Source organism: Acomys russatus, chromosome 7, assembly GCF_903995435.1.
Source record: "Acomys russatus chromosome 7, mAcoRus1.1, whole genome shotgun sequence".
Taxonomy (NCBI): domain Eukaryota; kingdom Metazoa; phylum Chordata; class Mammalia; order Rodentia; family Muridae; genus Acomys; species Acomys russatus.
This window is the reverse complement of record NC_067143.1, coordinates 3,695,620-3,708,577: the sequence shown is the minus strand read 5'-3', so window position 1 is coordinate 3,708,577 and position 12,958 is coordinate 3,695,620. Positions and strand designations below refer to the sequence as shown.

The 12,958-nt window shown below is 49.4% G+C and overlaps 1 protein-coding gene across 1 annotated transcript; it reads left to right on the top strand.

Moving 5' to 3' along the window:
* The first annotated feature begins 1,683 nt into the window (after window positions 1-1,683).
* Window positions 1,684-8,661, top strand: LOC127192385 (sialic acid-binding Ig-like lectin 12). The gene is made up of 7 exons (XM_051149670.1): window positions 1,684-2,122; window positions 2,306-2,584; window positions 2,771-2,818; window positions 4,235-4,495; window positions 5,437-5,530; window positions 5,887-5,968; window positions 8,372-8,661. The coding sequence occupies exons 1-7, from the start codon at window positions 1,684-1,686 to the stop codon at window positions 8,558-8,560; spliced, it is 1,392 nt and encodes a 463-aa protein (XP_051005627.1). The 3' UTR covers window positions 8,561-8,661.
* Window positions 8,662-12,958: the final 4,297 nt, after the last annotated feature.

Here is a 12,958-nt window from a genome sequence, read left to right as displayed (position 1 = left end):
GAGTTCGAGGCCAGCCTGGTCTACAAAGCGAGTCTAGGACAGCCAAGGATACACAGAGAGACCCTGTCTCAATAAATAAATAAATAAATAAATAAAAATAAAAAAATAAAAAGTGCTGCCTGCTCTTCCAAAGGTCCTGAGTTCAATTCCCAGAAACCACATGGTGGTTCACAACCATCTATAATGTGATCTGATGCCCTCCTCTGACCTACAGGTATTCATGCAGGCAGAGCACTGTATACGTAATAATAAATAAATAAATCTTAAAAATAAAAGAAAAAAATCTGTGTTATTAGCCGAGCATGGTGGCACACACTTGTAATCCCAGGACACAAGAGGCAGAGGGAGGCAGATGTCTGTGAGTTCGAGGCCAGCCTGGTCTACAAAGCAAGTCCAGGTCAGCCAAGGCTACACAGAGAGACCCTGTCTTGAAAAAACAAAATATAATTTGAAAACAAATAAATAAGTAAAATCTGTGTTATTGTAGTTTTCAAGGTTAATGCCTAAGCACTGGTTATATCAAAGTGATCTGGTGTCCCAACCCCCAAGAGCTGCCCTGAGCAGAACACTTCAAGTGCTGTAAGTGCTGCACTGTCCCTTACCCCAGTGTGGTATTTCTGGTGGGCCCTTTGTCCCAAAAAGTTTGCCAGGCAAATGGAGGATACAAGCATCTCTCTAAAATATCTCCTCTCCTGCTAGATTGGCCACATTGGATTTCCACTTGACAGCCTTCTCTCCCAAGTGTTGCTCTCCAGTCCTCGAGCTCCATTTCCCCAGGCAGATCTCCTGTGACTGAGACTCCCCTCTGTGGCCTTGACATATTTTTTTGCTTTTGCTGCAGTTGTTTGGGTCTGTGTGTTTTGAGATTGGGTCTGCTGAAGCCAAGGCTGGGCAGTAACTCGCAAAGTAGCTAGCTAAGGTTGACTCTGGACTTCTGACCCTCCTGCCTCCTGTTAAGTGCTGAGATGGCAGGCACATGCTATGTGATGCTGCTGGAGATGGGACCAGAGAGCTTTGTGCATGCAAAACACGCCCTCTCCCAAGCTGGCCATGTCGATCACTTCTACCCCTCCAGAGCAATTGTCTTCTGAGTCTGCACCACCTCCCCATGGGCTCTGTCTGTGAGATGCTCCCCGTGCCTCATGTCTGATTTCCCAACTGGACAACAGTGCTTTGGGAACAAGGCCCATGTCACTGTGTAGGGAGGGTGTGCCCAGGACAAGCTGCTAAGGGAGGGAGGAAGGGGAGGCTGGATGCTCCTCAGCCCCTTCTTATGCCCTAGAGCCACCCCCAACTTCACCATTGTCATCAGCCTTGGGGAAGCTCTCCAGGCTCTGCGTGAAGTGAACCCATCTTTACTGGGCAGAAAATGTCACTCAAAGGCTAAGGTTAGTACAGTGAGGGAGGAGATGGGGTCAGGCCCTGCATGGGTGAATTTGGGAGAGGTGCCTTCTTTGGATTCAGGGGTAGATCTTGGGGGGGGGGTAGGTGGTAGGTGGCTGATATTCAAGGGCCAAGGGCCCTGAAGTGCATAGGTCTGAAGCTCCTCCCCCCTGAGGCAGCCTGGGTGCTGGCCTCACCCCAGCTTCCTCTGAGGTTCTTCCGGGTCTTGCATCTCTTAGTTCCTTAAAGAAGAGCCCAGAGAGACAGACTTCTTCTGGTGGCCCTCAGCTTCAGCTGGTCATGCTGCTGCTGCTGCTGCTGCTGCTGCTGCTGCTGCTCCGGGGGATGAGTCGGGTGGAGGGTGGGCCTGAGATCCACTCCGGTTACAGCCTGACAGTGCAAACGGAGGTTGTGGTGCAGGAGGGCCTGTGTGTCCTTGTACCCTGTAAATTCTCTTATCCCAAGGAGGTGACTGATTCGGACTCAATTCATGGATACTGGTACAAGGAAGAAGCCAATATAAAAAAATCTGGTTTAGTGGCCACAAATAACCCACAGCTGCCAGCACCGAGGAAGGCTAAGGGCCGATTCTTTCTGAGTGGAGACCTGTGGAAGGATGACTGCTCCCTGAAGATCAGCGACATCACGAAGAAGGCTGAGGGGAAGTACTTCTTTCGCCTGGAGAGAGGAGAAGTAAAATATAATTATGTTGTGAACAAGATGACCCTGCATGTGACAGGTCAGATATGGCCTGCAAAGAAGCCATTGGGGAAAGTGATGGGCGCCACCAGGCAGGGCTGGAATAAAGAGGCTGGGTATGAGCATCAGGGCTCAGGGGAGGAGCTGGATCAGAGCTGGGGCTGCCCTTGAAGCTGCACCTCACCCCTTCCTGATGCTCCATTTCTTCCCCTCTCCTCCCCAGCCCTCACCGATACTCCCTACATCCTTATCCCGGAGACTCTTGAGGCTGGCCGTCCCAGCAACCTGACCTGCTCTGTGCCTTGGCCCTGTGAGTGGTGGGCACCCCTCATCTTCTCCTGGACTAGTACCTCTGTGTCGCTCTTGATCACCAACACCAATGGTTCCTCAGTGCTGACCATCACCCCTCAGTCCCAGGACCATGGCACCAACCTCACCTGTCAGGTGACCCTGCCTAGAACTGGTGCGACCGCAAGAATGACCATCCGTCTCAACGTGTCATGTGAGGCTGGGCTGAGATGCCTGTTTTTCTAATGCAGTGTGGTTCCCCGAGTGGGCTCAGGGTCTGGACACTGGGTCCTAAAATCCTGGTAGGGGGGCTTGTCAGGATGCTGGCCTCCTGCCAGCACCTAGGCTGCTGCTGGGGACAGGGGGAAGTTAATGGGTCCTCTGTGCCGCTCTCTTTTAGATGCTCCAAAGAATCTGACTGTGACCATCTACCGAGGAACTGACCAAGGTATCCTGGGTGGGGAATACAGCATGTCTTCAGGGCAGGGAAGGCGTATTCTCCCTCACACTGGACTGACCCTGGAGACAGAGGATTCTTGTTGGGGAACCCCTGGATCACTCCATCTGAAACTCCTAGGAGTTTGCATCACTCGTATCCACCCCTTACTTTCCCAGATCTGCAATGGCCCGCAGCCATCACAGGCATAGGGTGACATGCACACAGGCATAGGGTGACATGCACATCCCCATTTATGAATCTGCCTGCATTCCCACAACAGCTGTGCTCCGAGTTCTTGTGCAAAGAGACACAGCTACATGGCTAGTCACCCAGAATACGCACAATGCTCTGTTCTCAGAAGCTCGCTCTCCAATCTGTAAGTGACCAGTAGCAGAGATGGCCTATGGTTTCCATGACTGCAGTACCCAGAACAGACAGCTCTAACTCTGTGGCTTTCTAGAACCAATGGACAGCAAGGACATGGAGTCCATTCTGACACCAGCAATGAACTGGGGACAGGTCTTGTGTCTATGACCATAGCGTGTGCCTCTGAATGACAGACCTAAATACAGGGAATGTGGCTCAGTTGATAGAATCCTTGCCCAGCATGTCCAAAGCCCTGAGTTCCATCCCCAGGACTACATAAGCTAAGCGTAGTGGTGCAAACCAGCACTCGGGAGGTGGTGGGGACATGAGGATTAGAAGTTCAAGGTCAGCTGGGCGTGGTGCCACACACCTTTAATCCCAGCACTTGGGAGGCAGAGGCAGGTGGATCATTGTGAGCTTGAGGCCAGCCTGGTCTTCAAAGTGAGTCCAGAATAGCCAAGGCTACACAGAGAAACCCTGTCTCGAAAAAGAAGAAGGAGAAGGAGAAGAAGTTATTCAAGGTCATCCTTGCTACATCATGAGTTTGAGGCCAACCTGGGCTATTTGAGACACTGCCTCCAATTCTCTCTCTCTCTCCCTCTCTCTCTCCCTCTCTCTCTCTCCCCCCTCCTCCCCCCCCCCTCCCTCTCTCTCTCCTCTCCTCCCTCTCTCTTTCTCTCCCTCTCTCTCTCTCCCCCTCTCTCTCTCCCTCTCTCCCCCTCTCCTCTTTCCCTCTTCCTCTCCCCCATTTCTGCTTGTCTGACTCCATCATCACCATCATCAACTCCATATGTATACCTGGGATCACATGTTCTTTCTAATTTTTGAGGCTTATGGTCAAGTAGTTCAGACTGAAATGAGACAAGTTCAGATTCTTGCTGTGGTGACAGAGCTCGGAGCCCACATTTTCCTGTCCTTTCCTCCCTATTGGTATGTCAATTTCTGTTTCTGGATTCTAGTAACGAACTATAGAAATGACCCCTGAAAGCATAGTCTTCCGCTTCTGGATTCTAATGTCCCTTCTCTTAATCTCATCCCACTGACTCTCTCTCTCTCCAGAATCCACAACCCTGGTGAATGGCTCGTCTCTCCCTGTCTCCGAGGGCCTGTATCTACGTCTCTTCTGTAGCACCACTGACAGCTATCCCCCTGCAACCCTAAGCTGGTCCTGGAATAACCTGAATCTGTGCCCCTCAAACCTGTCCAAACCCGGCCTGCTGGAGCTGACTGAAGTACACCTCAAGCATGGAGGGCTGTATACCTGCCGGGCTCAGCATGCCCTGGGCTCCCAACACATCTCCCTGAGCCTGTCTCCACAGAGTGAGTGACTCGTGGGCCAGAGGCAGGAGGATGCAGAGCAGCCCATTGACCGCCTTAGCGTCACAGGGGAGCTTAGCTCCAGGCAGTGGTGAGCTGTGAAGTCTGTATTGTTCTGGCTATCCAGAGCCTCACAGTCTTATTCCTGTTTCAAGGAGGGGGTGTGAGTTGGGAGGGAGCTACTTTAGGAAGCAGCAAGTGCGGAGTAAAGGGGCTGGGACTTAGATGGGTGAGCTTTGAAGTCAAGTTCCCTGCTTCTGCAGGCCAGGAGGAAGGCCATTTGGCAAGGGCATAAAGTTCAAGGGAAAATTGAACCAAAACAAAAGCAGTGCAAAAACAAATGAAAACAAATGAAATTAAAAAAAAAAAAAACCAACTCAATGGTCAAACCTGTGTCCAGGCCCCAGCCCCTCACTGGGGGATTTAGGCAGGCACTCAACACTTGACCTATGTCCTCAGCTCTTGTTTTTTATTTTTATTTTGAGATACCATCTCACCAAGTTGCTCAGGCAGACATTAAATTCATATTATAGCCCAGACACCCCTTGAACTTGAGACTCCCTCTCCTTGGCCCCAGGGGTAGCTGGGATGACAGGCATTCTCCATCACATCTGGCTGTGGGGAAATATTCCTTTGCCTGTTTGTGAGTCTGGGGTTGGAACCGAGGTCCTAACACGTGCTGAGATACATTTAATGATCCAATTGAAAATGCAAAATAATCCTATGCCAAACAAGATACCAAACTAAACCAAGACAAACTGCCGCCCAGCTTTTTAATGTCCCCTCTGCCCCGTGTCTGGTCCGTCCATCTGACGCTTCCACTTGGGTCCCTGTTCCGGATATCTGAGCTAGAGGCGAGAGAAGTGGGAAGTCCAGCTTCCTCTGTGGGCCAGGGTAGGTAGGTAGGCGAGGAGGAGGGCTTCCTATGAGTTCTCTATCTGCAGGCAGTGCAACTTTATCTGAAATGATGACGGGGATGCTCGTGGGTGCGGGGGCTGCAACCCTCCTTTTCCTGTCTTTCTGCATCATCTTCCTGGTGTGAGTATTGGCCTCAGTGAGGAAGAAGAACCTGGGGTGGTGAGGGACACGCCTGGCACCTGACCCTGAGTCCTGGCCTGGAGGAAGGACCTTGGTGGGTGGGGAGCCTGAAGTTACGGAGCATCCATGGTCTAGGCATATGGTCAGTGTGTGGGACTCTGCAGTGTGCAAACCTGCAGGCCCCAATGTCCCAGATGATAGGAGCCACCTTTCAACACAGGGGCCTCTGTGACAGGACCACCAGCCACTATGGCCACCCTTCAGAGACTTAGTTGGGAGCAGAGGGTAGTGGGGAGTCTGCCAACTGCACCCCCACCTGCCCATACTGAGAGGTCCCCTGGTGTCCTCCCACCCAGGGTAAGATCCTGCAGGAGGAAACCAGGCAGGTCAGCTGCAGGAGCTCCAGATCTCAATGCCCTCAAAGCCTCAGTTTCTCAGGTGAGTGACAAGTGTGCCTGTGTTCACCTTCCCTGTGCTGGAGCCTGAATTGTTGCGCCAAGTGCGATCAAGTTGGCTGTCCTGCACGCAGCCCCCTCTAGTCCATTCCTCAACTCGAAGACAGCAGATGATGTCCGTACTGCTTTCTCTCTGGCTGGGCAGGGAGACGGACTCTGCTTCTCTTTCTCCTTTTCTTCTTTTCTACCTCAAGTTCACAGGTTCTCATCTGGTCTGCCTCTTTAAGACACCAAGCTGCGGCGCCCTCTCTGCTTCCTTCCAACACACACACACACACACACACACACACTCTCTCTCTCTCTCTCTCTCTCTCTCTCTCCCTCTCTGTCTCTCTCTCTCTCTGTTTGTCTCTGTCTCTGTCTCTCTGTCTCTCTTTGTTTCTCTCTTTCTGTCTCTCTGTCTCTTTCTGTCTCTCTGTCTGTCTCTGACTATCTCTCTCTGTCTGTCTCTGACTGTCTCTGTCTCTCTGTTTCTGTCTCTGTTTGTCTCTGTCTCTCTGTCTCTCTCTGTTTCTCTCTTTCTGTCTCTCTGTCTGTCTGTCTGTCTCTCTCTGTCTCTCTGTCTGTCTGTCTGTCTCTGACTGTCTCTGTCTCTCTGTTTCTGTCTCTCTTTGTTTGTCTCTGTCTCTCTCTGTCTGTCTCTGACTGTCTCTGTCTCTCTCTGTTTATCTCTGTCTCTCTCTTTCTGTCTCTCTGTCTGTCTCTGACTGTCTCTCTCTGTCTGTCTCTGTCTCTGTCTCTGTCTGTCTCTGACTGTCTCTCTGTGTGTGTGTGTGTGTGTGTGTGTGTGTGTGTAGTGGGGGGTGTCAAAGACCAACTTTAGGTATAACTCCTCAAGTGCTATGTATTTTTGGGGGGAGAGGCTCTCTTAATGAGATCTGGGGCTTGAAGATTAGGTTACACTGGGTGGCAGGGAGCCCCACGGATCCTCCTGTCTCTGCCTCCTTAGCTCTGGATAATAAGCCTGCAGACCACCCATGCCTTTTCTAATAGGCTGAGGGAGTTGAACTTGGGTCCTCACGCTTGTACAGCATCTTTTTAAAGCTGACTGAGCCACCCTCCCAGCCGTGGTGTTCCTTTGAACTTTTCCTAGGTTCAGTGCATACTACCCCTCCATGCTCCATCCTTGAAGGCAACCTGGTGGTCAACCTCTGGGAAGTGCTTTGTGCTTTTGCAAGGGCAAGGCTTTAAGTAGCAGAATTCCAAGTAGCGTTAAGAAAAAATTTTTTTTCAGTGTGTGTGTGTGTTATTATATTTTAGGAGTGTGCATGCATGTAGATGCACAAGCAAGTGAAAGCTTGAGGTTGATGTTAGGAATCACCCTCAGCAGCTCTTCCACCTTGTTCATTGAGGCAATGTCACTTAACGTCACTGATAGGGCTACTCTCACTAGCCAGCTTGCTGTAGGGATCCCCTGCCTCTGACTTCTAAAGTTAGAATAACAGGTGGGTCACCACACCCAGCCGCCACTCACGCATGTCACTTCTGGGGTTCCAAACACTGGCTCTCGCACTTACACAGCAAGCACGTCACCACGGAGCCATTTGTCCCAGGTCCCCTCCTTCATCCATTTGTGAAATATTAAGTCCTTACAAAGGAGCCAACAGACCAGGTGCCAGGGAGCCATCTTTGAAGAACCTTAGAGAACCTTGTAATCGGTCATGTTTTATTCTAGAGAGAGGTGCTTATTAAGCCACTGAAACAAACAACAAAGGCCAATATATTAATAAACGATAGAGACATTTATTGTGGGAAAATGAAGGTATAGAAACTAGGAAGCGCTGAGAAGCTAGGCTGTGTGTTATCATGTGTCTTAACCCAGACTGACCTGAAACTCACTGTGTAGCCCTAGCAGGCCTTGAACCTGTAGTGAGTCTGTTGCCTCTGCCTCTGCCCCAGCTGCCCCAGGGACTCTAGATGAGTTGCTTGCTGTGAGTTGCTCTTTCCCTCTCAGTTTCAGGTCTATAAAATAGAGGCAAAAATAGTATCTTGCAGGTGGAGCTAGGGAGACTGGGTGCTTGTCAAGTATTGAATGTTTGGAGAAAGTAGGAATGAAGGGGACATAACAAAAGATTCTCATGGGAGGCTGGAGAGGTGGCTCAGTCATTAGGAGAGTGTGCTGCTCATGGGAGGCTGGAGAGGTGGCTCAGTCATTAGGAGAGTGTGCTGCTCAACAGAAGACTTGAGTTCAGTTCCCAGCACCCACATCCCTAGGGAATCAGATGCCTTTTTCTGGCCTCTGCAGGTATTGCACCATATGTGCATATATCCCACACACATATACATGCATGTAATTTTTTTTAAAAATGTATGTGGCTGAATAGGTGAGGAGTTCCAGGAGTCTCTGCTGTCCTGCCTGACTCTCTCCCTTCCTCTCTTTACACAGAGTCCCCTAGTGGAATTCCAGGCAGATGACAGCTCTGAGCCCCTGCCATCCACAGCTGAGGCGGTCTACTCCTCCACAGAGGAAGAGGTGCATTATGCGTCCCTTGACTTTCATGAAGCGAAGCCCAGGAACCCACAGGTGCAGCAGGACACTGCCACTGAGTACTCAGAGATAAAGTTCCACAAGTGATCACATGGCCACGACAGCTGCCACACTGGGAAAGACACCGGAGCCTGTATGGCTCTGGAGAAGGAGTGTCGCCCAGGTTGGAATACACTGCCCAGGACTTCAGAGCCTCTCATGACACAGGTGTTCTGTTGTAGCTCATGCCCCTACGCTCCCTGTTCATGCAAGCCCCAGTCTCTGGCAACCATTATTAGGCCCTGGAAATCATAAACATGACTTTTTAAAAATTGTGTGTGTGTGTGTGTGTGTGTGTGTGTCTTGCTTGCATGTACATCTGTGCACCACTTACATGCCTGGTACCTGCAGAGGCCAGGGAAGGTCATCAGATCCCCTGGAACTGGAGTTACAGAGGGTTGTGAGCTAAGAATGGAACCCAGTCCTTTGCAAGGGTAGCCACTGCTTTTCACCATGGATACACCTCTCCAGGCTTCAGATTGATTTTTTTTAGATTGAATTTTTATTTTAAAAAATGGCATATGTTATTTACGCGGTGATAGGTTTTGCTACATTTTCTTCCAAGTGTATCCCATGCTTTGGCCACGTTCATTCTCTTGGCTTTCTCCTGTCTGCCTCCTGTTAGCTGCTAGTCCCCTTTCTCTGCCCAGACAATCCCTCTTCTAGTTTCATGTTGTCTGCTTTAGTTGTTTTTCTTGTCCTTGTTGACAAAACACTGACAGAAACGTGGAAAATGGAAAGGTTTATTCTTGCCCATGGTTTCAGTCTGTTGTGGCAAGGAAGGCAACATGGTGAGCAAGACAGGGTGTGCCTTGTCTTGATGGATCAGGAAGCAGTGGGCCCAGATTTTCTGGAACCAAAGTAGGCATCGTCTTCCAGGCCCAGCTCCAGACTTCTACAGGGTGGGCCACATGTCTGAAAGGTTCCATGACTTTACAAAATATTGCCACCAGCTGGGTACAAAGTCTCCAAATATATGGGCCTGTGGGGACAAAGTACATTTAAACCAAACTAGACGGATAGATGGAGGATAGACAGACAACAAACAGGAAAGGGTTAGGAGATAGATGATAGAGACATAGAGATGGTAGATAGATAGGGATAGAAAGGCAGGTGGTAGAGAGATAATATATAAAAGTGATAGACATAAGATAGATAAATGACAGACTGACAGACAGATGATAGAGAGAAAGATGATAGACAATTTGGCAGAGATTCTGCTCAACTCTGCTTTGCCCTTTGGGATGCACTAATGAACACAGCTAAGAAAAGCCGCACACTATGGGGAGGGGAGTAGGGGACAGGGGAGGGAGGGAGGAATGGGAGGATGCAGGGATGGGCTAACAATTGAGATGTAATATGAATAAATTAATAAAATATTTTTAAAATGTTAAATTTAAAAAAAAAAAAGAAAAAAGAAAAGCCGCACACAGAGGCCCCATGGACGCTGAGGAGCTGCCTGATTTTTAAAAACAGTGCACATACTTCGTGAGGGAAAAGCACTTTACAACACAAAACATAAAGAAACTAACATAAGAGGAAACAATGAAAATACTTAACATTTTTGCAATTTTTTTCACTTGCATGTGAACATAAAACTGGACTGAACCTGTATTTGTGCCATACACATCACACCTGTCACCGTTGATTAACCTATACCTTTTGGTTTAGTTAGTTTTTTGAGACAGTGTGGTAGTTTGAGTGACAATGGCCCCTATAGACTCGTAGGAACCAGCATTATTGGAGATGTGGCCTTGTTGGAGTGGGTGACACCAATTGTCTGAACTTAAAATTGCTTCATTTCTATGTCACTGGCAAAATTGATGTGGGCATCTTCAAAGAATCTTTCAAGATTCCCTAGTGTTACCAAGAGATTGGGATAGTTGTGAGGACGTCCTATTGGGACTCTAGGTAAGAGAAGTAAGGGAGAATGAGAAAACAGAAAGATCCAGAGGGTCCTAGAAACCTACAAGAAGAACATCATGATGGGCTGATCTGGGCCCAGGGGTTCTGCTCAAACTACTGCACCAACCAGGGACAAAACTTGCAGTAAACATCGAACCCCTTCTCAGATCTAGCCAATGGACAAGACATTCTCCACAGTTGAGTGGAGAGCGGGGACTGACTCGGACGTGAACTCTGGTGCCCCATATTTGACCACTTTCTCTTATTGGGGAGGCCTAGTGACACTCAGAAAAAGAATAAGCAGGCTCCCAAGAGGAGACTTGATAGCCTATGACCATATAGTGGGGGGAGGAGGTCCCCCTCAGTCACAGACCTAAAGCAGGGGAATAGGGTGAAAGTGGGAGGGAAGGGGGAATGGGAGGATACAAAGGATGGGATAAAAATTTAAATGTAATCTGAATAAATTAAGTAAATTAAAAAAAAAAAAAAAGATTCCCTAGTGTGAGAGAAAGGATGTGAGGTTGGAAACACTGGAGGGGGGAGAGGTCTAGGAGGAGAGCCTGGAGCTCTCATGTGACCCCGCCCCAGCTTGGCTAGCTCTGATTGGCAGATGGTGCTGCTAATGGCCAGGCTGTCTGTGAGGTCACTCCTTGTCCAGGTCCCACAGAGAGTCTTCCGGTTCATCAGGAAGCTTAGACTTCTTCAGCTCACTGAGAGCGGATGGTACCCGCCCCAGAATGTTCCAGAGGCACTTCTGTTGGTCCAGTTCAGCTGCTTCCCATGGGATACTCATTCTCCCTTCTCTCTCTCTCCCTCACCTTGCCTGGCTGAGCTGTCCTCGAGGTCTGCTGTGGACATTTATTGCAGGTTTCTCCTGTGGGAAGAAATCACATCTTGTATTCCTAAAGTCCTAGGAAAGAAATAGATAAAGGGGCGAACTCCTCCCACTACATACACATGTGCCTGTGGAAGAGATGAACCTGGGGCTTAACATCCGTGACCGGAGTTTCTACTAACATTTCCACTCATACTTTTTAATATTAGTTAATCTTAATGTCAGAAAAATAATTAGCATCACCCACCTGTTCTAGTTTCACTTCTATTGCTGTGGTAAAACACCCAGACCAAAACAATGTAGGGGTAGAGAGGGTTTGTTTCAGTTAACAAGTCCAGATCACAGTCCATCACTGAGGGAACCCAGGGTGGGAACCTAAAGGCAAGCCTGCTTGCCACTCCACACGGCATGTATCCAGCAGAGAAACTCACAACCAAAGAAGTACAGCAGAAATCATGGAGGATTTCTGCCAGTTCCACAGACTCGCCTGCACTAAGCTGGCTCTCTGACAGTACTGTGACCACAGGCTGGAGAGATGGCTCAACCACTAAAGTCTAAGCTCACAAGCAAAACCACAAGAGCACTGTTGCCACATCAGTCATCGTCATCATCATCATCATCAGTGGCGTCTTCATCACTCTAATTTCTGATGTATATTGGATTTAGAATGTTCCCTATAGGACTACATATACAAAGTCCCTAAAGTATTCAGAATTGTAAAGCCCTGAAGATGTAGGGCCTAGTGAAAGTAAGTAGGTTATTGGAGGGGGCAGCATTGAAGGGAGGATTGAAGCCCAGACCTTCCCCCTCTTTGCTTTCGGTTCATCACAAGGGGAGAAGCCAGAATGTGTTGCTTTGGGACAAGTCCAGTAACAGTAGGGACAACTGACATGACCTGAAAGTTTTGAAACTGTGGTCTAAGATGTGTCCGGGTATTCCCTCATAGCAATGGAAAGCTGGCTGGTACCATCACCAGCACCACCATCCACCGCCACTGTATCACCACATCTCACTATATGTCCCCTAGCTATCCTGGTGCTCACTCTGTACACTAGGCTAGCCTGGAACCCACAGAGACCCACCAGCCCGCTACCTCCCAAGTGCTAGGATAAAGCGTGTGTGCCTGTCCATCCAGATCCACTCACTGAACCCGGAGCTTAACATTTCCGTTGGACTGGTGGGTGGCCAGTCAGCCCCTGTAATACACCTGCCATCGCATCCTCTGGTGCTGGGATTACAGGCACACACCGCCACGGCTGGTTTTTGCGTGGGTGCCGGTGCCACGGCTGGTTTTTACGTGGGCGCGGGGGCCACGGCTGGTTTTTGCGTGGGCGTGGGGGCCATGACTGGTTTTTGCGTGGGCGTGGGGGGGTATACATTTTGGTCTTCAGTCTTCAATAGGAAGAATTTACCACCGTGACACTCTCCAGCCCCATCACTATTGTTTCTATTACTGAATTTCATGCCAGGGAAGTTCTGTGTCCACCCCCCACCCCCCCAACCTGACCTGGGGATATTTTCTAGCTATCAAAACCAGAGTGGTGGTGGGTTTAACTGCTGGTATCTAGTGATCAGGTCCACGGGGTGGTTCTCAACACCTACCAGGCACAAGATAGCCTTCTGGCCCTGTCTCAAATAACTTACTCTCCTAAGCACAGGCAGTGCTGAAGCTGAGAAGGGTTCCACTCTACAGGGAACATGACCAA

Coding starts and splice junctions, on each gene's coding strand:
- LOC127192385 (XM_051149670.1), top strand. CDS start 1,684: ATGCTGCTGCTGCTGCTGCTGCTGCTGCTGCTGCTGCTCCGGGGGATG. Junction 2,585..2,770: donor CATCCGTCTCAACGTGTCAT/GTGAGGCTGGGC, acceptor GCTCTCTTTTAG/ATGCTCCAAAGAATCTGACT. Junction 5,531..5,886: donor TTCTGCATCATCTTCCTGGT/GTGAGTATTGGC, acceptor CCTCCCACCCAG/GGTAAGATCCTGCAGGAGGA.